The 19,521-nt window shown below is 60.7% G+C and overlaps 1 protein-coding gene across 1 annotated transcript; it reads left to right on the plus strand.

Annotated features, from left to right (window-relative positions):
• The first annotated feature begins 1,266 nt into the window (after positions 1-1,266).
• COL1A1 (collagen type I alpha 1 chain) lies at positions 1,267-18,386 on the plus strand. The gene is made up of 51 exons (XM_051803545.1): positions 1,267-1,470; positions 3,112-3,306; positions 3,480-3,514; positions 3,623-3,658; positions 3,744-3,836; positions 3,920-3,988; positions 4,932-4,976; positions 5,215-5,268; positions 5,481-5,534; positions 5,658-5,711; positions 5,867-5,920; positions 6,023-6,076; positions 6,177-6,221; positions 6,494-6,547; positions 6,658-6,702; positions 6,909-6,962; positions 7,244-7,342; positions 7,430-7,474; positions 7,555-7,653; positions 7,910-7,963; positions 8,056-8,163; positions 8,402-8,455; positions 8,647-8,745; positions 8,928-8,981; positions 9,073-9,171; positions 9,361-9,414; positions 9,842-9,895; positions 9,993-10,046; positions 10,175-10,228; positions 10,476-10,520; positions 10,620-10,718; positions 10,888-10,995; positions 11,649-11,756; positions 11,857-11,910; positions 12,020-12,073; positions 12,175-12,282; positions 12,381-12,434; positions 12,800-12,853; positions 13,057-13,218; positions 13,335-13,442; positions 13,568-13,675; positions 13,880-13,933; positions 14,040-14,147; positions 14,632-14,685; positions 14,804-14,911; positions 15,015-15,068; positions 15,223-15,330; positions 15,419-15,701; positions 16,345-16,535; positions 16,614-16,856; positions 16,937-18,386. The coding sequence occupies exons 1-51, from the start codon at positions 1,389-1,391 to the stop codon at positions 17,081-17,083; spliced, it is 4,362 nt and encodes a 1,453-aa protein (XP_051659505.1). The 5' UTR covers positions 1,267-1,388; the 3' UTR covers positions 17,084-18,386.
• The last annotated feature ends 1,135 nt before the right edge of the window (positions 18,387-19,521 follow it).

The following is a 19,521-nucleotide window of genomic DNA, read 5'->3' on the forward strand; positions in this document are numbered from 1 at the left end:
TCCCAGTAATCCAATGAAGCTGCAAACTCTCAGCACACTGGTGGAGGGGGACAAGTGTAGGTGTGAAGGCTGAGCCTAGTTCTCCCAGTGCTCCCAGTATTCCCAGTATTCCATGAGCCTGCAAGCCCTCAGCACAGTGACAGGGGGGACAAACAGACTGATCCCAGTACTCCCAGTATTCCCAGTATTCCATGATCCCACAAACCCTCAGCATAGCATGGGGGGCACAAGCACAAGTGCAAAGGCTAAACCCATCTTTTCCCTTCTTCCCAGTCCCATTTCCCATCCCATTCCCTAAAAATCCCCCCTGAAACACGGGAGTGCCCCCCCCCGGGGTGCCACATTGCCCATGCGAGGCTCCTTCCCCCCCTCCATTCCCGAGCTCCCGGTCCTGGTAAATACGTCGATTTTTTTGGCATGTAATTACACCCTCCCCAAATTGCACGGTAGGTTGTGGATTATTGTCCAGGAGCTTTTGCTTTTTCCAACCAACGTGGCTCCTTCAAATGTGGAAACGGCGGTGGAGGCGTGCCAGGGGGGAAGAGAGGGGAGAGGGATGGCCAGGAGTGAGGGGATCAAGGGAAAGGAAGGGAAAAGACGGAAAGAAAGAGCTAAAAGAAAAAAATCAAGCCAGTGTTTTTTGGGGTGTTTGTGGCTCTTGGGGTGTCCATGGGTGGGGGGATGCCCATCGAAGGGATGCTCTGGGGGTTGAGGGTTGGTGGTCTTGGCCCTGTACTGTGATGGGGGTTTAGATGAGGGGGGATGGTGGGTGGGTGGGTTTTGGGGATCCCCAAGTGCAGGGTTGGGTGACGGGTGGGGGTTTGCAGGGCCTCGCCCCCCCTCCTTGGTACAGCACCAGGCGTCGCGTGGCACCAGGGTCCCCGAAGCGCCACGTGCCACATCTCCTTGTCCCCACCCCGCCCTGCCACATCCATCCCCCCAAAACACCTCAGGGTGTGCCAAACCCCCCCCAAAAAATCACAGCCCCCCTCAAAAAACCACCCCAAACCCCCTTGAAGCCCCCATCCCACCATCCCCTTCCCATCCACCCCACAGCTACCACTGTAGCCCTGCTTGGGGACAACACGCGTGTACATGTCCGTGTGCGTGTGCATGGACAGACGGGAGGGGGGGTGTGCAAGGGGTGCCCCCCGACTCGCTGGGTGCCTCTGATTGGCCGAGGGGCCGTCCAAAATTCCCTGGTTGCAATGGGTCCCACCTCTCGCCGCTGCCGCACCGTATATAAGGGCAGGCAAAGAAGTGGGCAAAGGGCAGTAGGAAGTTTCTGCTGGGGTCTGGATTTGGAGCTCCAGGGTTGGATCGGCCCCGTATGACCCCAACCTAAGAACAAAAGAGACCCAAAGAGTCTACATGTCTAATATTTAGACATGTTCAGCTTTGTGGATTCTCGGTTACTGCTGTTGATAGCAGCGACTGTACTACTCACCCACGGGCAAGGAGAAGAAGACAGTGAGTAGCCGGCGCTGGGTGATGGTCTTCACCCCGGTGGGATGTGGGGTGTGGGGTGGGATGGGGTCTGGTGGCATCAGCGACCCTTGGTCCGGCTGCCTTGGTGTGGGGAAGGAGGAAATCAGGGTTGGCGTGCAGAGCAGAGAGGGAAAATCAGGGGGAAAGTAGGGAAATTAGGGAAAAACTTAAAAAAAACCAAAAAACAAAAATGGGCTTGAGAGGATTTGGAGTTGGGGTAAAAGGGGTTTAGGGGGGCTGTGGTCGTGTGGAGAGTCGGGGCACCCTGCCAAGAGCAGGGAGGGAAGAAAGGGTGGAGAGGAGCCGGCGGGGAAGGAGGGAGCTGGGACGGAGGGGAGGAGGAGGAGGAGGCCGGGAAAGGAAAGGAAAGGGGGGAAAGAGCGCGGGAGAGAGGAGAGGGGGGGAGAGGGAGAAGGGGGGGCCCAGCCCCAGGATCTGCGAAAGCCATCAGGAAAGAATTAGAAAAGTCTCGGATGATTCATAAGCAAAATGTTTCGGCAGCCGAGGGAGCTGCCAGGGAAGGGGGACGGGGGCACGGCTGGGGTCACCCCCCCACTGCCATGTCCCCTCTGTGCCTCACTGCCACCTGCAGGAGGGGGACACAGAGGGACGCTGGGGCAGCGCCAGGCCCGGGCGCCCATCGCTTTTTACCCAATTTTGTCGGTTTTGGGGAGGATTTTTTTGGTGCTTTTTTTTAACACCTTGGTTTGTTTTTTTTTTTAATTCTGCATTTTGCATTGACAACATCCATCCTGCATTTCCCATTCTTCCTTTCCCATTCCCCTTTTCCCAATCCTGCATTTCCCATTCTGCATTTTTTACCTTTTTTTTTCATTCCGGTTTCTGCCTTTTTTTCCATTGGAATTTTGCATTTTCCATCCCCTCTCCTTTTTTAAATTTTTTTTATTTTTTTGGCCTTTTTATTTCCCTTTGCCATTTTTTTCTCGTTTGCCTTTTTTACCCCCTTTGCCTTTTTTTTTTTTTTCCCGAGTGGGTTTCGAGGAGCTGACCCAGCCCCGCGCCCCCTCCCCAGGACCCTTCCCCACCATGGGGCCACCCCCGGGCTCTGGCGCGCCGCCCTGCCCTCCCCTCCCCACGCCAGCCCCCGCCTGCTTCCACTCTCTGTCCTCCCATTCCCCAATCCCATCTGGCCTGATCCAGCCCTATCCCGCAGCCGCCTGGATCTAATTTCAGCCCAGACGTTGGGGCCAACCCACCCCGTCCCATCCCCGTCTCATCCCGCCCCATCCCACCCCATCCTTGTTGCCGTCCTCCCGCGGACGGCGGGGACCCCCCTGCCTTTTTTTTTGGGGGGGGGATGTTTGCCTTGGCCCCATCCGCTCGCGGGACGTAGAGAGTGGCTGGAGGGACTTTTTTTTTTTTTTTTTTTTTTTTTTTTTTTTTTTTTGTTTAAATTCCAGCGTATGTGGGAAGAGTTTATTGTGGAGCTTTTTCCTGTGTCACCGCGATGGGCTGATGAGAACCAGATGAAGGGAGAAACACTGCAGGAGCAAAGAGGGGGATGAAGGGAGGGGAGAGGAGGGGAGGGGAGGGGGAGAGCCAGACGGGATCCACTCTCCCCTCCGTCCTGACGCTTCCTCCTGCCCTGCCCCTGTGTCCCAGTCCAAACTGGGAGCTGCGTACAGGATGGGCTAACGTACAACGACAAGGATGTGTGGAAACCAGAACCCTGCCAGATCTGCGTCTGCGATAGCGGCAACATCCTCTGCGACGAGGTGATCTGCGAGGACACCTCCGACTGTCCCAACGCCGAGATCCCCTTCGGAGAATGCTGCCCCATCTGTCCCGACACCGACGGTACAGTGGCGTGTCCCCCAGAGCTCTCCGACCGCCGAGTTATCCGTCCAGGGGGTCCTTGAGGACCAGTGGGGCTCAGTGTCCCCCCCGCTCCCCATGTCTGGGCTGTTGGGTGGGTGTGGGATTGGTGGGTGATGTTGGGCTGCTCTGAACGCCCCTTTTTCCTCCCACAGCCTCCCCTGTCTACCCAGAAAGTGCTGGAGTAGAGGTAAAGGCTCCCCCAAAATTAATCCCACAAAACCTCCCGACATCCCCCCTCCCCCCGTATTTTTGGAGACCCCTTTTTCTAACCATCTGTTTCATCTCTCCACCACAGGGTCCTAAAGGAGACACCGGCCCCAAAGGAGATAGGGTGGGTATCACCCCTGCCCCAGGGTGGGCATCACCCCTGGGACCCCTGGCCCACTGGGGCTCACGCTCCTCTTCTCTCCCCCCAGGGACTCCCCGGCCCCCCTGGCAGAGATGGCATCCCTGGACAGCCTGGTCTCCCGGGACCCCCAGGCCCTCCAGGCCCCCCAGGCCTCGGCGGAGTGAGTATGGGGGGTCCTCAGTGATGCAGCCCCCCGGGGGTCCCACGCCCTGCTCACCCCCCGCTCTCTCCCTCCTCCCACAGAACTTCGCTCCCCAAATGTCCTACGGCTACGATGAGAAAGCCGGGGGGATGGCCGTGCCTGGGCCCATGGTGAGCATGGGGGGCACAGGGGGACATGGAGGGGCACAGGGGGACATGGGGGGGCACAGGGGGCACGGGGGGTGGAGGGTCAAGCTGGGTGAGGTGCCAGAAGTGCTTCATGTGTTGATGATGCCACTGAGTGGCACGAGATGGGAGGGCTGGGGAGGGATGTTGGGCCTGGAGGGGATGGGGACAGGGATAGGGACAGGGATGGGGACAGGGACGGGGACCAGGATGGGGTGGTGATGGGGTGGCAGTGAGGACAGGGATGGGGACAGGGTCAGGGTGGTGATGGGGTGGCAGTGGGGATAGGGATGGAGTGGCAATGGGGGGGACGTGGTGATGGAGTGTCAAAGCCGACGGTGATGGGATGGCAATGAGGAACTGGGAATGGGGGGTGATGGGGACAGGGAGGGGAATATGGTCAGGGTGGTGATGGGGTGGTAATAGAGGCAGAGATGGGGTGGCACTGGGGACAGGGAATGGGGGGTGATGGGAACAGGGATGGGGTGACAATAGGGACAGGGAATGGGTGGGTATAGGGACAAGGATGGGGTCAGGGACAAGCACAGGGAATGGGTGGGGAGAGGGACAGGGATGCAGACAGGGGCAGGGATGGGGACAGGGATGAGGTGGCAGTGGGGACAAGGAATGGATGGAGATGGGAACAGGGATGGGGACATGGTGTGGGGATGGCAATGGGCGCAGTGATGGGCTGGCAACAGGGGCAGGGATGGGGTGGCAGTGGGGACAGGGAATGGGGGTGATGGGGACAAGGAGGGACTGGTTTTGGGGCAGTGATGAGTGGAGATGTGCAGAGCAATGGGATGGTGGTGGGGTGGCAGTGAGGCTCACTGGGTGCAGCAGTGGGGTGGTGATGGGGACAGGGAAGGGTTGGCAATAGGGAGAGGGTGACAAGGCACCCCCTCCTCACTTTTCCATTCTCCCCTAGGGCCCAGCCGGTCCCCGTGGTCTCCCTGGCCCTCCCGGTGCTCCTGTGAGTGTCTCCTCTTCCTCTCCCCTTGATTTTGGGGACAAGAAACCCCCAAGGCCCCTTTGGGTGGGATGGGCTGGGGGATGTCTCATCCTTCCTGACAGCTACGGAAGCATGTGGGCACACACGTCCTCATGCCACCATACTGGAGGACACTTCCACTGTCACTGGGGGCTTCAGGCCCAAACTTCTCACTTTATAACCCATTTTCTCCTTTTTTTTTTCCCCTTTTTCCCCCCAGGGTCCTCAAGGTTTCCAAGGTCCCCCTGGTGAACCTGGAGAGCCTGGTGCTTCTGTGAGTCTTGCCACCTCCTGCTCCAGCTGATGTCCTCTGGGCATGGGGACAATGCTGCTGGTTCCCAGCCCTGGCTGTGGCCACACTGTCCCTGCTTTGGGATCCGTGGGGACGGGGCCGGCAGAGCCTGGCTCTGCCCAGGATGGGTGGCAGGGTGACAGGGGACAGCTGTCACCCACAGCATCCTCACTGCTGCCCTGCATCTCTCCTAGGGTCCCATGGGTCCCCGTGGTCCCGCTGGCCCCCCTGGCAAGAACGGAGATGATGTAAGTGGCCTGTCCATGGGGTCCCCCCTCAGTCTGGGGCCCGATGGCCCTGACAGCCCCTCCAGGAGAGCAGGAGCTGCCTGTCTTGGGGACATGCCACCAACCCGGTGTCCTTCTCCCTAGGGTGAAGCTGGAAAGCCCGGCCGCCCCGGAGAGCGCGGTCCCCCCGGCCCCCAGGTGAGGTGGCCCCTCAGGACACAGGGACACAGGAGGGGACACCCCTGCTGTGCTCTGCTGGTGACACCAGGTGTCTGTCCCCTTGGGGACAGGGGTAATGGGGTGCAGGGACAGCCCCCACAACATCTCCATGACCACTTCCCCTTTCCTTCTAGGGTGCCCGTGGTCTCCCAGGCACTGCTGGCCTGCCAGGCATGAAGGGACACAGAGTGAGTCCCCCCTCCAGTGCTTGTGAGATTTAGGGGATGTGGGACCCCAACATCAGCAAAGATCCCTTCCTGACCCCCCACCCCTTCTCTCTTGCCACTCAGGGCTTCAGTGGTCTGGATGGTGCCAAGGGTGAGCCTGGACCTGCTGGCCCCAAGGTGAGGAGTGGTGGCAGTGTCACCCCTGTCCTTGGAATGTCCTCGCTGTTCCCTCCTCCCTCCAGAGCAGGTCCCTCATGTTGTCCTTCCCCCCTCCCAGGGTGAGCCCGGCAGCCCTGGAGAGAACGGTGCTCCTGGGCAGATGGTGAGTGCTGGACCCCTGAGGGGCGTGGTGGGGGGGTATGGGCAAGAGGGGATGGGGATGGGGGTCAAGACCTGATGGGGAACCAGCTCATCCTCAGGGATGCTTCCCCAGGGATTCACCAGGGTGGGAGGGGGATTAACCCCTTGGAAATGTCACTGTGGGCAGGAGTGGGGAGAGACAAGGGGCACAGGGATAGGAGGAGGCTCAGAAAGAGGTAAGTGCCCACCTAGGTGACCCAAACATGTCCTAAATGTGTCCTGTTCCCTCCCAAGGGTCCTCGTGGTCTTCCTGGCGAGAGAGGCCGTCCTGGTCCATCCGGCCCTGCTGTGAGTATTCAATCTGGGCAGGGCTGAGACCCCCTGCCCGGGGTTTGGGGGGGCTGGGGGTCACCTCTCCAACCTGTGGGCATCACTCATGGATGTGTCCTCTCCCACAGGGTGCTCGTGGCAATGACGGTGCTCCTGGTGCTGCCGGTCCCCCCGTAAGTAACCTCAAACCCCAAACCCATCCACCCTCCTCCAGAACCTGGAATCACTTCCAGCTTCTCCAGAGAGAAATCCCATCCCAGCTCCACCACGAATGGGAAATCCTGGATGGCAGCCAGAGCTCTGCTGCCTGGAAATCCCACCAGTGCCAGGTGTGGGAGGTGGGATCCCTCTTCTGACATACAACCTCTCTCCCATTTAGGGTCCAACTGGTCCCGCTGGTCCCCCCGGCTTCCCCGGTGCTGCTGGTGCTAAGGTAGGACCTGCCTGACCATCTCCTGGGCTGGGAGAAACTGGTGGGAACTGGGAGAGTGGGATGGGAAGAGGACTGAGCATGGCATGGGTTCCCAAGCCCAAAATGCCATGAGCTGACCACTGCTTGGGACAGATGGGGATGTCCCCAAACAAGTCCCGTGGGCATCTCTCCTGGCTTTGCCTCCATGGGGAAGGAGCTGCAGATGGAGGGGAGGTCATCCATGTTGGGGATCAGGGAAACCCTCATGCTCATGGCTCTTCCTCCCTCCTCTTCCTCCCCAGGGTGAAACTGGTCCCCAGGGAGCTCGTGGCAGTGAAGGTCCCCAAGGTGCCCGTGGTGAACCCGGTCCCCCCGGCCCTGCTGGCGCTGCTGGTCCTGCTGTAAGTGACATCTGATGGCTCCTTGTCCTTTGGCCTCATGTCTTGCCAGCCCCGCCATAACCCTCCTCTTCCTCTTTCTCTCCACAGGGCAATCCTGGTGCTGATGGTCAACCTGGTGCCAAGGGTGCAACTGTGAGTGTCCCTTGCTTCCCGCTCCAGCTCCAGGATGAAGGGCTGTGCTGTTTCCTCACACCCTCCTCTGCCTCTTCCAGGGTGCTCCTGGCATTGCTGGCGCTCCCGGCTTCCCCGGTGCCCGTGGTCCCTCCGGACCTCAGGGTCCCAGTGGTGCCCCCGGTCCCAAGGGTAACGCTGTGAGTATCCCTGGACACCTCCATCTTCTTCTTCCTGGGGTTGGATCCCTTTCTCTGCTCCAGCAAGCTGATGTCCTACCTGGAGGTGCCTCCTCTGGTGTCCTCTGGTCCCTGTCAGGGCAGGGTGGTGCTGGGGGATGACAGATGCTGAGCACCCTCCTGCCTCTGAGGGGTGATCAGGATGTGGCTCAGGTCTCCCTCTGCTCCTCAATCTGGTGTTAAACAGCTTTTCCTTCTTCTCTCCATCCACCTCCAGGGTGAGCCCGGTGCTCCAGGCAACAAAGGTGACACTGGTGCCAAAGGCGAACCCGTAAGTGATTCCTCAATGTCACCTTGGGGGTCTCGGTCCCTCTTGGCCCCAGCACATCCTGTGGGTGCTCATCCCTTCGACTCCTCCCCCAGGGTCCCGCTGGTGTCCAAGGTCCCCCTGGCCCTGCTGGTGAGGAAGGCAAGAGAGGAGCTCGTGGTGAGCCCGGCCCCGCTGGGCTTCCCGGCCCTGCTGGCGAACGTGTGAGTAGGAGCATCCCTGTCCCCTCCCTGCCATGTCCCTGTCCCCATCCCCGTCCCCGTGCTGTCCAGCAGCTGAACCTTTGTGCGTGCTCGAGGACACCGTGGTGACATCCCCAGCCCCTCCTCAGGCTACTCCCACCAGTGGCCATGTCCCACACCGGCACACCCTTCCCTGCACCCTCAAGCCCCCCGAGGCCACCCCGTGTCCCCACGTTGACCCCTCTGGTGTCCCTCGCAGGGTGCTCCCGGCAGCCGCGGTTTCCCTGGCGCTGATGGTATCGCTGGTCCCAAGGTGGGTGCCCGTGTCTGGATGAGAAAGTCGCGTCATCGGGGCTATGGGGACGCTGAGCATTGTCACCTGTCCCAAGCAGTGGCCAGACCAGCTCTGTGCCGCTGCCACCTCCGGTGACACTGCTCCTGCCCTGCCCCCGGGTGCTGCCCCGCAGTCAGAGTAACCCCTGTCCCCTCTCCCGCCCTTCCCAGGGTCCCCCCGGCGAGCGCGGCTCCCCCGGCCCCGTCGGCCCCAAAGGATCTCCTGGTGAAGCTGGACGCCCCGGGGAACCCGGCCTCCCCGGTGCCAAGGTGAGCGTGGCAGGGTGGCGGGCACGGAGACACGGTGGCAGCAGCAGCAACGAGCCACGTTGATGGATGCCGGCTGTCATACTCCCCGTGCCAACGGAGAAGCTGCTTTCCAGGATGCTCCCGTTCTCTGGAGCATCTCCTGGGATACCTGAGCTCCTGACCCACTTCCCATTCCCTTGCAGGGTCTGACTGGAAGCCCCGGGAGCCCCGGTCCCGACGGCAAGACTGGCCCCCCTGTAAGTTGTCCCCGCTGTCCCCACTAATGTCTCCTCCTCCCTTGGCTCACCGGGGGCTCAGCTGATGGGACTCTGGCTCCCCCCATAACAGGGTCCCGCTGGTCAAGACGGTCGCCCTGGCCCCCCCGGCCCCCCCGGTGCCAGAGGTCAAGCCGGTGTGATGGGATTCCCTGGTCCCAAAGGTGCTGCGGTGAGTGTGACACACACACCCCCCCCGGGGGGCTGCCAGGGTGATGCTGCACCCTGGTCCGTGAGGGATCCCACCCAATGGCCACTGCCACCACCGGGGACGGTGGCTGTGCATGGGCAGGTGGCTCAGGGGACCCGTCCCGTCCCCCCCCCCGGTGTCGTCACAGGTCTCATCCTGCTCTCTTTTTAGGGTGAGCCCGGTAAACCTGGTGAGAGAGGCGCTCCCGGTCCCCCCGGTGCCGTGGTGAGTATTTGCTGGAGCACAAACGGTCTGGTGGGGGCTCGGCAGGGAGGGTCACCCCTGTGTGAGGTGACAGGGGGCATCACCCCAGGATGGGGTGGCAGGGAGAGTCACCCCAGTGTGGGGTGGCAGGGATGGGGTGTGAGATGACTGAGCGGTGCCAGGGAAAGCCCCAAGGACGAGGAGGGCAGTGGGATGAGGTGTTTGGGACTCCATCCCGGTGGCTACCGGCAGCTTTGGAGCGGGGACAGCAGGGAGGTGACGTGGCCGTGGGCAGCTCGCCCCGCGGTGTCTCCCGTCCTTCGAAGGACGCCGTGTGGCCACACCCTTGTTTTGGGGAGGCGGGGGCGGGGGGACGGGACTCACAGAGCTCTGCGGGGGCTGCAGGTCGGGGCCGTGCTCTGAGCACCCTCTTATCCCTCTTCCCCAGGGTGCTGCTGGCAAAGACGGTGAAGTTGGTGCCCAAGGTCCTCCCGGCCCCACTGTGAGTATCCCCCAGCCCGTGGCCACCCACGGCCGTGCTCTGCCACCAAAGAAGGGGCTCAGAAGCTGAGCCTCAATACTTGTCCTGCCTCCCCCAGGGTCCCGCTGGAGAAAGAGGTGAACAAGGTCCTGCTGGTGCTCCTGGTTTCCAGGTGAGGGGTGTCCCCTTCTGTGGTGAGGGGCATAAACCACCCAGGGTGGGGGTGATGTTACCCTTTCCCTCGTCCTCTCTGGTCTCCCACTTCCCTGGTGGTTCATTGCTCCTCTTCTTCCTCCCCAGGGTCTGCCCGGCCCCGCTGGCCCCCCCGGAGAGGCTGGCAAGCCTGGTGAGCAGGTGAGTGCGTGGGCGACTTGAGACCCTCCCTGTCCCCTTCCCATGTCCCCTCTCCCAGCCGTGGCTGGGGCGTGTTGATGGGGGGTCCCCCCAGTGATGTGCTTCACGCAGTGGGGGAGCAGTGGGGATCCCAGCCCTGCCCCAGGGATTGAGAGACCCCTGGGGGCACCCTGTGGACTCCTCTGGACCCCTCTGCCCATCCCCACCAGTGCCTCCTCTGACTCCACACCCTCTCCTTCCCACACAGGGTGTCCCCGGAGATGTCGGTGCCCCCGGCCCCGCCGGTGCCAGGGTAAGTTGAACTCTGTGGACTCCCCATCGGTTCTTGGCACCTCAAAGTGCCTGACATCTCCCTGATGGCCTCGGCCCTTCTCCTGCCTCCCCCCTCCAGGGTGAGAGAGGTTTCCCTGGTGAACGTGGTGTCCAAGGCCCCCCCGGTCCCCAAGGTCCTCGTGGTGCTAACGGTGCTCCCGGTAATGATGGTGCTAAGGTAGGTGCCAGCTTGGGAATGTCAGGGTGGTGGGTGACTGTCCCCAGCTTTTGAGTGCAGCTGTAAAGGGCGATGGGTTTGGCTTTGCTTCTTTGGCTGGGGCTGGAGCCAGGAGGGTTTTGCTGTGCTGGGGTCTTGCTAATCCTTCTTTTCTGTCTCTCTTTCCCAGGGTGATGCTGGTGCTCCCGGAGCCCCCGGAAGCCAAGGGCCCCCCGGTCTGCAGGGTATGCCTGGAGAACGTGGTGCTGCCGGCCTGCCAGGTGCCAAGGGTGACAGGGTACGTGTCCCCAGACACCTGTGCCTCCCTCATTGTCCCCTGGGGACTGGATGCATCCCCCAGAACCCTGATGTCCCCACTGTTCCTCTGCTCCCCACCACTTCTGTGCCCCCCTCATCATTCTCTTGAGGCTGGATGTGCCCCCCAGAGCCCCAGTGTCCCCACTGCTCCTCTGCTCCCCACCACCCCTGTGCTCCATCATAGTCCCGTCAGGGCTGGATACGTCCCCAAAACCCCAATGTCCCCATTTCTCCTCTGCTCCCCACTATCCCTATGCTCCCCTCATCAACCCCTTGGGGCTGGATGTGCCCCCAAAACCTTGATGTCCCCCTTGGTCACCTGCTCCCCACCACCCCTGTGCCCCCTCATCATTGTCCCCTCAGGGCTGGATGTGCCCCCAAGCCAAGGCTGGGGGGAAGCAACGCCCTGGGGAAGGGGGTGCTCAGTGTCACCTCTGTCCTCATCCGAGTGTGGCCCTTGGGAACAGTCTCTCACTGAGACCCCAGCTCTGGTGAGGAGGAGGAGGATGGTCCCAGCCTCTCCCAGGGAAGATGAAGAACCAGGAATGGCTCAGTGCACCCAAGAAAGAGGGAAGAGGGGGCGAGCCCCCGCAAGGGACCTCCTCAGTAACCCACAATCCTCTTCCTCCCCAGGGTGACCCCGGACCCAAAGGTGCTGACGGCGCTCCTGGCAAAGACGGTCTCCGAGGTCTGACCGGTCCCATCGGCCCCCCCGGCCCCGCTGGTGCTCCCGGTGACAAGGTAGGGACGTCCCCCGGGGACGGATGTGTCCGGCACACCCTGCCACCTCCTCACTGCAGCCCTGACCTCCTTTTTTTCCGATTGTCCTCCCCTTTTCCAGGGAGAAGCTGGTCCCCCCGGTCCTGCTGGTCCCACTGGTGCCCGTGGGGCTCCCGTAAGTGTGCCCCCCACCCTGAGTGATGACCCTGCTGTTTGGTCGCCCCTTGGTGGCCCTGGTGGCCGTCCCCTGCTCGTCTGACTCCGTTCCCTCCCGTCTCTCCCAGGGTGACCGCGGCGAGCCCGGCCCTCCCGGTCCTGCTGGATTTGCTGGCCCCCCTGTAAGTGCAATAGCCTCGCTCCTCCCTGCCTGGGGGTCTGATCCTGCCCCTGCCGGGGTGATGCTGAGTCCCCCGAATCCACCCCTCTCCCTCTCCCACAGGGTGCCGATGGCCAGCCTGGTGCTAAAGGTGAAACTGGGGATGCTGGAGCCAAGGGTGATGCCGGTCCCCCCGGCCCTGCTGGCCCCACTGGTGCTCCTGGACCTGCTGTAAGTTCTCCCAACCCACCCCAGACCCCCTTGGGGTCCAGTCCCATGGCACAGCTCACTCCTCACCTCCTCCTCTTCCTCCTCTTCCTCCCCCACAGGGTGCTGTTGGTGCTCCTGGTCCCAAAGGTGCTCGCGGAAGCGCCGGACCCCCTGTAAGTACCAGTTTTGTGGGGATGGGGGGTTTTGGGGACCCCCCCTGGGGCGTGAACACTCCCCACTGTGTCTCGCTCTGCTGCCCCAACACCGTGAGGCACCTCCATTCCTGCAACCCCAAAACTGCCTGGGACATGGCATCAGTGTGGGGTGGCTTCATCCCAGGAGGGGGAAGAGCAGAGGGGAAAAGGGGGAGGGGTTGCTTTTATGCCCACAAAATCAGCTCTCCAGATGGATCCTGCCCTCTTGACCACCAGCCAAGGGGTTCCCCCCCCACTCCCCGTGGCTCCCAGCCAGGGGACAGTCCCCTGGCCCTGTGACACCTGGATCCCACCCCGTTGACTCCAGCTTTTCTCCCTTCCAGGGTGCTACTGGTTTCCCTGGTGCTGCTGGACGAGTTGGACCCCCCGGCCCCTCTGTGAGTACCCCCAGGGGTGAGAGGTGTGGGGGCCGGGAGGGTGCCTGTGACGGGGAACACGGGAGGTGCTGGGTACCCATCCAGGCTGCTCCATGTGGCCTCCCTGTCCCATCTGGCACCGGGATACCCCTGGCCGCCCTTCAGCTGGCAGCCGGGGGGGTCCCGGCCTGCTGCCTGATGGCATCGCCTCCCCTCCCGTCCAGGGGAACATCGGCCTCCCCGGCCCCCCCGGCCCCAGCGGGAAGGAAGGTGGCAAAGGACCCCGTGGTGAGACTGGCCCCGCTGGCCGCCCCGGCGAACCGGGACCCGCCGGCCCCCCCGGCCCCCCCGGCGAGAAGGGCTCTCCTGGCGCTGATGGCCCCATTGTAAGTCAACCCTCCGGTCAGACTCCCTGTGCCGGTCACCCCCCCCAGCTGTCCCCTCCGCAGGGAGGGTGGACCCCGCCGCTGCCACCACCCTGAGGCGCTGCTTGTCCCCGCAGGGCGCTCCCGGCACTCCCGGACCCCAAGGTATCGCCGGCCAGCGCGGTGTCGTTGGTCTCCCCGGACAGAGAGGCGAGAGAGGCTTCCCTGGGCTGCCCGGCCCCTCTGTGAGTACCAGAGGGGTCCCCAGGAACAGACAGCGCTGTGACCCCCGCCGGGGTCTGGCTAACCCCGTGGCCGGGGGTGGGATGTTCAACCGTGTCTGACACCCCCTGTTCCCTCCCCTGCACAGGGTGAACCCGGCAAACAAGGTCCCTCCGGTTCCCCCGGTGAGCGCGGCCCTCCCGGCCCCATGGGCCCCCCCGGCCTGGCTGGACCCCCCGGAGAAGCTGGACGTGAGGTGGGTGGCCGTGGGCATCCATCGGTTTTTGGTGGCACCGACGCCCCCGTGTGTCAGCGTTGGGCTCGTTGTGCTGAGGACTTGCCAGCTCGTGGCACTGGTGGATGTTGCCGCGGTTGGTGCATGGAGAGGCCCGTGTTGAGCTGAGCAGTGACCCCTCTTCACCCCCCACCATCCCTAACGAGGGTCTTTCCTCCTCCACAGGGTGCTCCTGGTGCTGAAGGTGCCCCCGGCCGTGATGGTGCTGCTGGTCCCAAGGTGAGTGGGCTGTGAGGGGGGCACAGTAGGGGGTGATGGGCTTGTGCTGGCCCACACTGACCTCTCCTCTTCCTCCTCTTCCTCCTCTTCCTCTTCCTCCTCACAGGGTGACCGTGGTGAGACTGGCCCTGCCGGCCCCCCTGGTGCTCCCGGTGCCCCCGGTGCCCCCGGCCCTGTCGGTCCTGCTGGCAAGAACGGAGATCGTGGTGAGACTGTAAGTGCTGCTCTGCCCAGAGCCCCCCTTGTACCCCTCCCTGGCCCAGGGGCACTCCAAGAGGGATCTTATTCGTGGGGTCTGGACTCAGGCTCAGCTCTTGCCGCTGAAAGGGGCTTCCCCAGGATGCCAGGAGTGCCACCACCCTTCTCAGGGTGATGCCAGGGGTGCCATCACCCTTCTCAGGGTGGTGCCAGGGGTCCCACCACCCCTCTCAGGGTGATGCCAGGGGCGCCACCACCCTTCTTAGGGTGATGCTAGGGGTCTCACCACCCTGCAAAGGGTGGTGCCAGGGGTCCCACCATTCCTCTCAGGGTGATGCCACAGATCTCACCACCCTGCAAAGAGTGAAACCAGGGGTGCCACCACCCTGCTCAGGATGAAGTCAGAGGTCCCACTGCCCCGCTCAGGGTGATGCTGCCCCAAGCCAGTGGCAGTGGAAGGTGGAGGATGCTCTAACCTGTCCCATTCTCTCCTGTCTCAGGGTCCCCAAGGTCCTGCTGGCCCTCCTGGTCCTGCTGGTGCTCGTGGTCCTGCTGTAAGTTGATGTTCTCCTCCATCCTCCTCAGTGTCTCTGTGTCCCCACGGATGTGGGGGCAGTGGTTGGTCTGGACCTCACTCAACACATCTTCCTCCTCCTCCTCTTCCTCCTCCAGGGCCCACAAGGTCCCCGTGGTGACAAAGGTGAAGCTGGTGAACAGGGTGACAGAGGCATGAAGGGTCACAGAGGCTTCTCCGGTCTTCAGGGCCCACCTGGTCCTCCTGTAAGTCCCGTGGGGTGACGGTGGCTCCGGGTGCTGCCCCATGTCCTGGAGGCAGCACGAGATGCTGATGGTACCTCCTCCTCTTCTTCCTTGCTTGGCACAGGGCTCTCCTGGTGAACAAGGTCCTTCTGGTGCTTCTGGTCCCGCCGGTCCACGAGTAAGTCCCTGGATGAACCGCGATATCCAGTATCCCAAGAGGGAACGGGAGTCCCCACCACCATCGGGCTCCTCGTGGGGCTGTGGGTCAGGGCTTGAGGGGACGACTCTGCCTGGGCAGGACGGCCACGCTCACCCTTTCTCCCATCCCACAGGGTCCTCCTGGCTCCGCTGGTGCTGCTGGCAAAGATGGTCTCAATGGGCTGCCCGGCCCCATCGGCCCCCCTGGCCCCCGCGGGCGCACCGGCGATGTTGGCCCCGTCGTACGTACCTGCCCCTCCGCCACCCGCCCAGCACTGCCTCCTTCATCATCTGCCTGCTCACCGTCCTCCTCCTCCTCTCCTCCCGCAGGGTCCCCCCGGCCCACCTGGTCCCCCTGGTCCTCCCGGCCCCCCCAGTGGTGGATTCGACTTCAGCTTCCTGCCCCAGCCGCCCCAGGAGAAGGCCCACGATGGTGGGCGCTACTACAGGGCTGACGATGCCAACGTGATGCGTGACCGCGACCTGGAGGTCGACACCACCCTCAAGAGCCTGAGCCAACAGATCGAGAACATCCGCAGCCCCGAGGGCACTCGCAAGAACCCTGCCCGGACCTGCCGCGACCTGAAGATGTGCCATGGCGACTGGAAGAGCGGTCAGTGTCCCATGCCCCTCTGTGCCCTCACCTCCATCCCTCTGTCCCCTCTACCTGCTCCTCACCTCCGGCCTTCTTCCATCCCCATGGTTGATTCCCATCTTCATTCCTCCATCCTGTCTCTCATGGCTGCTCTCACCTCCATCCTCTGTCCCTCCATCTCCTGTTTTCCCCTCACCTCCTCCCTCTTCTCCTCCTTGTGGCTGTTGCCCAACTCCACGATCCACTCCTGAGCTTCCTCCTACCTGCTCCTCATCTCCCTCCTCCACCTCTCACAGCTGCTCCTCACCTCCCTCCTTCATCTCTTCATTCTCAAGCTCTCATATCCTTCATCTTTCCATCTCACATCCCTCAACTATCCCTCCATCCTCTGTTCCTGCCACTTGCTCCTCACCTCCATCTTCATCATCTGTGGCTGTTCCTCACTGTCATCCTTCATCCCTCCTGACTGTTCCGCACCTCCATCCCTCTGGCTGCTCCTCACCTCCATCCCTCTGGCTGCTCCTCACCTGATCCCTCCTAGCTGCTCCTCCTTCCTGGCTGCTCCTCCCCTTTTTTTCCCTGGGTTGCTCCTCTCTTCCATCCCTCTTGTCTGCTCCACACCTCCATCCCCCACCCTGACCCCCCTCCCTTCATCCCACAGGCGAATACTGGATCGACCCCAACCAAGGCTGCAACCTGGACGCCATCAAGGTCTACTGCAACATGGAAACGGGCGAGACGTGCGTCTACCCGACCCAGGCCACCATCGCCCAGAAGAACTGGTACCTCAGCAAGAACCCCAAGGAGAAGAAGCACGTCTGGTTCGGCGAGACGATGAGCGACGGCTTCCAGGTGAGCACGGGGGCCACGAGGTCAGGGGCCAACCAGGCTGGGGGACCTCCACGGTGACCGATTCCTCTTCTCCCACAGTTTGAGTACGGCGGTGAGGGCTCCAACCCCGCCGACGTCGCCATCCAACTGACCTTCCTGCGCCTCATGTCCACCGAGGCCTCCCAAAACATCACCTACCACTGCAAGAACAGTGTCGCCTACATGGACCAGGACACCGGCAACCTGAAGAAGGCTCTTCTCCTCCAAGGCGCCAACGAGATCGAGATCAGGGCTGAAGGCAACAGCCGCTTCACCTACGGCGTCACTGAGGACGGCTGCACGGTGGGTGCTCGGGGGCGGGGGGTCCCGGCGGGGCGGTGGGACGTCTTGTGGGGATGGGGATGACCGTGGTGTCCCCACAGAGTCACACCGGCGCGTGGGGCAAGACAGTCATCGAGTACAAGACGACGAAGACGTCTCGCCTTCCCATCATTGATTTGGCTCCTATGGATGTCGGCGCTCCAGACCAGGAATTCGGCGTTAACATCGGCCCAGTCTGCTTCTTGTAAACCGGACACCCTCCCCCCCGAAAGCGTGACAGGAGAGAGTAATAATAATGATAATAATAATAAAAAAAAGAAAAAAAAAACAGCCAAAAAAAAAAGGAGAAAATTTCACATGGACTTGAATTTGTGTCGGTTTTCTATCCAGCGTCTCTAAAAGAAAGAAAAGAGAAAAACCTAAAAATCCCTCCCCCCACAAAAAAAGCATTAAACCAAAAAAAAAAAAAAAAAGACAACACCAAAAAAACCCGAAATAAAAATAAATTACTTTTTCAAACAAAATCACCAGGAAGTGGGTTCGCTTGCTTGCCCCCCCCCCCTCATTCCTCAGCCCCGGAGATGGAGCAGCTCAACTCCCTGAAAATCCCTGAGACCCCCCTGGGACTGGTCGACCCCCACCCTCCAAACCCCCCCTTTCCCCACCAGCCCCTTTGCTTTTTGCATCTCATTCAAATATTAATTTTTTTGCTGCCAGGAAGATGTTTAATTCTTGGTTATAATTTGCTTTTTCTCCTTGTTTTCCCTCTCTCTCCCCTCCCCTCCTCTTGAGTTTTTTAATTCGGGTACCAGCCTTTTGAGTACTTGCCATTTCTTATTATGAATCTTTGGGTTTTATTATGAATTCTTTTTTAATTTTATTTTTTCATTCAGGCAGCAAAAGCAATTCATTCCCAAGCACATGAGGGGAGCCCCTGGCGCCGAGCAGACCTGACCCTCCGCTGCATCCCCCCTTTCCGGATGGCTACCTCACCACTTTCGGGGTGTTTGATTGTCTTTTTTAGTTTTAATTTTGGAGTTCTGTTTTGTTTTGTTTTTTAGCTTCGTTTGGAGTTTTTCAGCCGTGCCGGGACTTTCCTGCCAGGTTCAGAGCAAAGGTGCTAATTTTTCCCTATTATCCCCCTCCCCCCAGACCTTTCTCTTTTGTTGCTCTGTGTATCTTTCATTCCCATTTTCTCTCGGAGGTTTCTTTCCCTCAGGATTTTTATCCTGGTTTTGGGTTGGTTTTGTTTTGTGGGGTTTTTTTTTGTTTGGTTGTCTTTGTTTGTTTGTTTGTTTTATTATTATTTTTAGATATTCTCCTTAATTTTGGCCCCGGAACACCCAAACCCGGGACCTCCTGGTGCTACAACCTCCAAAGACACATCTCAGCTCAATCCATTTTAATTTCCCTCTATTTTCTGCTTTATTTCCTCCTTTCTTTGCTGCTCAGTTCCACTTGGGAATTTCCTAAAGGTGCTATCCTCCCCATGCCCCCCCCCCCTTTCCATCATCCCAAGAGCAAATCCCGGAGCAAACACAAAGCAGAGCCAAGAAATTAAAAGGGATTAAAAGGGAAGAAAGGAATAAATGAATTTTCCAGGTTAAGCAGGTGAATCTTCAGCTCCGCTGTCAACTTCCAGCAGCTTTTCCTCCATCCATCCATCCATCCATCCATCCATCCATCCATCCATCCATCCATCCATCCATCCATCCATCCCTCTCCATCCCTGCATCCCCCCCAGGCACAGAGGGGCACGAACCCACTCCCTCTTGCCGGGCCCATCTCCCGGTGGATACTCCGGGTTTTTCCCAGAGTTTGTACCTAGTTTGTATAATGTATAATAATAATAATAATTATAATAATAATAATAATAATAATAATAATTTTAAGTGGTTTGGGGGTTTTCTTTTTTTTTTTTTTTAAGAAAAAGAAATGATTTTTTTTTTCTTGACTGCTGAAATAAAGCATGTGAAATGATCCAACAAACCTCGGGGTGCTCTTCCACGCTGCCTCTCGCTCTCGGGGGGGCTCAGGAGGGGGTCCAGGGTGGGTGGTGGGGTGGCCTTGGGAGCTCCTTGTCCCCGATCCCGCTCTCATCCCGGTTGATCTCACTCTGCTCCCGCCGAGCTTCTGCACTCCGCTCCTGCCCATCCTCCTTTCCAGCCCCCCAGCCCTCCTCCTCCTCTTCCAGCCCCCCTGGGATGAGGGGGGAGAGGAAGGAAGGGGGAACCCACCCCCCCGGTAGGAGGGTTGGGCTGGATTTAGTGGGGCAGAGCTGCTGGGCACCCGCAGTGGAGGGAATTTGGGGGGGTCTGTGTCCCCTCCCCAAATGGAGGGAGAAATGGGGATGGTGGATCAAGGGGAGGAAGGGTTCGGGGGCAGCTGATGCCAGGGTGGGGGACACTGGGGGGCTCTCAGCTCAGGGTGAGCCCCCAGAAGGAATTGGGGAGTGGGGTGGGCACAGGGAGACACCCCAAAATTGTGGCAGGGGGGTGGGCAAACAAAAGCCATGCAAGAGGAGTGGGTGGGTGAGTATGGGGGTGCTCTGCTATGGGGGTACCCCGGCGTGGGGGTGCCTCAGTGTGTGGGTGCCCTAGAGCATGTGTGCCCTGGTGTGGGGGGTCCCAGTGTGTTTGTGCCCCACCACAAGCTCCCCCCTGCTCCCCTGGGTGCCCCACACATC

Source organism: Manacus candei, unplaced genomic scaffold, assembly GCF_025592945.1.
Source record: "Manacus candei isolate 608988 ecotype Guabito, Panama unplaced genomic scaffold, ASM2559294v1 h1tg000058l, whole genome shotgun sequence".
Lineage (NCBI taxonomy): Eukaryota > Metazoa > Chordata > Aves > Passeriformes > Pipridae > Manacus > Manacus candei.